We start from the raw sequence: 3,323 nt of genomic DNA on the forward strand, positions 1-3,323 counted from the left end.
GATATTAAATATTCTATTTAATAAACCAAGCGAGGGACAACATTCCAGCAGAGCAGGGCATTCAGAGCAAAGTGGCAGTTTTCTCTTTTTGGGGCACTCAGGTTCTGAGGAGCAGAAGATACTGTATAGAAATGAAAAGGGAGATGTAAAGAGGAAGAAACTAGGTACTTTTCCAGCATTGGTGTCCATGAACTGCAGGTGCCTTGCAGAGAGCATGCAGACGAAGACAGGCTGTCCATCGCCTGGAGGGTCCCAGCTGGGACCACCATGGCTTTGACCATATGTGGCCCTCATGCTGCTTCACCACCATTCACTTCAGTTTCTACCAGTGCTGCAGCTTTTCATTTCCAGCCTCTTTTGGCTCCGTTCCAGATGGGTTAAAAACTAGATGCCATCCATTCAAATTCCAGTCTACAGCCTGAAGCAAGGTTGATGCCTGCATTAGGGTGTTGGAGGAACTGGCAGTGCAGGTGAATTAGCAGATTCTTAGTGTTGGCAGGGTGACATCTCTTTTCCCCATGCTGACGTGCCCGTGTGGAAAGGGACTGGCTTTCTCCCCTTTTGGTGTTGGCAAGCCTGAAAATGCACTAGCAACATCCTCAAAAAAAAAAAAAAAAAAACAGGTGTCCTTTGGTAGAAGGGCACCAGACTTTCTGCATAGAGGAAATAAGGCAGAGGGACTTAAAATACATGAAACATGGCTTTTTTTTTTTTTTTTTTCAATAGCTACAACAAATTCCTTATCACTCTGTCCTTAGGATCTGCCTTAGCACAGTGGAAGATCTGATTGCATAAATGCCAGCTGTAACTCTCTTATTTTTGGTAACAAGGCATTACTAAAGGCAGATTAATTCAGTGCCACGCTCCAGTGAGACCAGTGTCCTTTTGTCTGGGACTGGCTTAGGACCCCTCTGCTACCTAGTTTCTGCTTTCAGTCGTGTACGTGGGGAGTCTCATAGTGGTTCAAAACACACACCTGTGTTGCAGCCAGAAGTCGTGAAGGGTGTGCACATATAGGTTAATTGTCAAGGGACACGGGCTTCAAGTACTGTCAGACTGTTTTCAAAGCATTCCCGGGACCAGAAGAACGAGCCGAACCCCGAAAGGTGGGTCTCCATCTGTCCCACAGCTGACTCATGACGTGCCTCCTGACCTTGCTGCTCCAGCTGCTTGGCTTTCTACATGGCATGCAAAAGCCCCATTGAGGAAAGCCTACAGCCACCTCCTCCCTTGCTGACCCTTGTTCCCTGTGCTGTAAACTGCCTCTTTCCCCTCACCAGTTTATTACGTTATCACAGACCTTCTCCCCCAGATTTCACTATGGCATGAAGGCCTCTCACCTTTTTTTTTCTTTTTCCTTAAACGCAGCAAATTAAGCTCTGAGCAATTGTTTCCCGCTTGTCTTTGGCACTGCTGGGGCTGGCCGAATCTGGGAGTTTATGGGACCTGTACCAATACTCGGGTTGTTTTTAAAACACCGGAGATGCTGCCTCAGAGGCTATAAAAATGTCATGAGAAGTTCGGGTTGCTTAAACTTTTTTTCCCTTCCTTTCTTTGTTCCTTTCTTTCTTCTTCGTGTTTCTTTTTTTTCCCCCACCCTTCTGCAGGTTTGACCGAATTGCTCACACAAGGGAGACAATGAGCTCTGACGGCTTCAATACACTGTCCTACAAGGTGTTAAGAACTGACAAGTACCCTCTGTATACAAAGATCACAGTGGATATTGGCTCGCCAAAGAGCTAACATCACAGACACAAGAGAGACCTTGCCTATGTTTCGCAGGACATCTGGCCTCACTGATGCCTTATATCTGCTGGGTTTATAACAGTTGCAAAGAAAAAAAAAAAAGAAAAAAGGCCTCTTTTTGGCATGCCAAAGCGTTTCCAAATTGGTTGGACAAGTGCTTTTTTTAAATTCCAAACTTGACTTTACACAACTTTCTAGCTCTCCATTGTTTTTTAAGTCCAGAAGTTGTACATAAGAGTTGTAAATACTTACTTTGCCAGAAAATGTTGAATCTGATCTATTTGCTGCAAGTGCTCCCCGTGTTGAGTTAATAGCTGGACCCAAATTTTACTGATTACATCTGTGATGCATCAGCAATTACTGCCCATGATATTTTTAAATAATTTAAATGAGGTGGATGAAAACATTCCTTTTCATTCCTGGTTTTACCTTATGAAGGACTGTAAAATGCTGCTAAAATTGTACAAGTTTACGCTTTGCATTAGATTATATTTTTTTTAATGTAGACAAGATCATATTTTTTTCTCTTAGTGACCAAACCAAACATCTTCTCTGTGTGCAGAGCAAGTGTTGAACAATCAAGCCTGGATTCAATGAATGTCATTTTTTCTTTTAGTCTCAAAGGAGGTTTTGAGTTAGCTCAGCCAGAGTTTGCCAGAATTCGCCAGTGAGCTCTCTGCATAGGATGGGAGCTCCACACATGGCATGTGCAAAAATCGCTGGCTTCAGATAACCTTATTTCTGGATGTTATAGTGACTATTTGCCTGAGCAGAACAACACTTGGGTTTGAGGGAGGTGGTGAAAGGGGGTGTTTTGTTGTTTGGGGTGTTTTTTTTCTGAAATAAAGACGAATTAATTTAATTGCGCAATTAAATTACACCCTCAAAATTTGCTGACATACGATAACAGTAGTAGAAAGTTACCACACTATTTAAACATTGTCTGAAGCTTCCTACAAACAAATTTTTTCTTGCAAGGTCAGGCATAAAACTTGAATTCACTTATTTTGTTGCTGTTGTAACATTTTAATAACTTTTCTAAATAATTTGTATATCATAAGCAGTATACTTAGTACCAGATTAAACTAGGGTGCATCATAATAGGATATGATTCGAGGCCTCCTTTATCTTCATAGGCTTTTTATGTGCGTCGTTATATACAAGCAATGTATTATATTTGCATATTTTTCCATGAAATCTCCTGCGGTGCTGAGATACTCGCATCAGGGCTGACATTTAATCTATATTTCTTTGCCTAAAGCCCGTTGCAACGTGCGTCCTCTATTGGGAAACTCCCTTCTGATTTTCTCAGGCTTTGAGGGACATGCACGTTTTGGAGTACGACTTTTTGTCAGTGCATCAGGGCACCACCTGTACAGACACCCTGCTTTTCCTTCCTGTGACCGTATGAAAGCCTCAAGCGCTGACACCCTCGGAGCTGGTTTAAGTGATTTAAAGCTCTCAGCCAGAACTGAGAACTGAATTCCTTCTGGTGAGTACTTTGCCACCAGCTCTGACCACAGCAATTTGCACTTCCTTGGCTTGTGCTGAAGGCTGTTGAAATCAGGGACGCTAGT

At 42.7% G+C, this 3,323-nt stretch overlaps 1 protein-coding gene across 1 annotated transcript in view; it reads left to right on the top strand.

The window, feature by feature from the left end:
- The window catches only part of B4GALT1 (UDP-Gal:betaGlcNAc beta 1,4- galactosyltransferase, polypeptide 1), a gene marked incomplete at its 5' end in the record, with an annotated part of 12,424 nt that extends 10,681 nt beyond the window's left edge, over positions 1-1,743 (top strand). The window contains 3 exon segments of the mRNA XM_009880757.1: positions 1,018-1,058; positions 1,061-1,106; positions 1,608-1,743. Of these exon segments, the coding sequence (XP_009879059.1) occupies positions 1,018-1,058; positions 1,061-1,106; positions 1,608-1,743 (223 nt within the window).
- Positions 1,744-3,323: the final 1,580 nt, after the last annotated feature.

Source organism: Charadrius vociferus, unplaced genomic scaffold (assembly GCF_000708025.1).
Source record: "Charadrius vociferus isolate BGI_N301 unplaced genomic scaffold, ASM70802v2 scaffold240, whole genome shotgun sequence".
NCBI lineage: Eukaryota > Metazoa > Chordata > Aves > Charadriiformes > Charadriidae > Charadrius > Charadrius vociferus.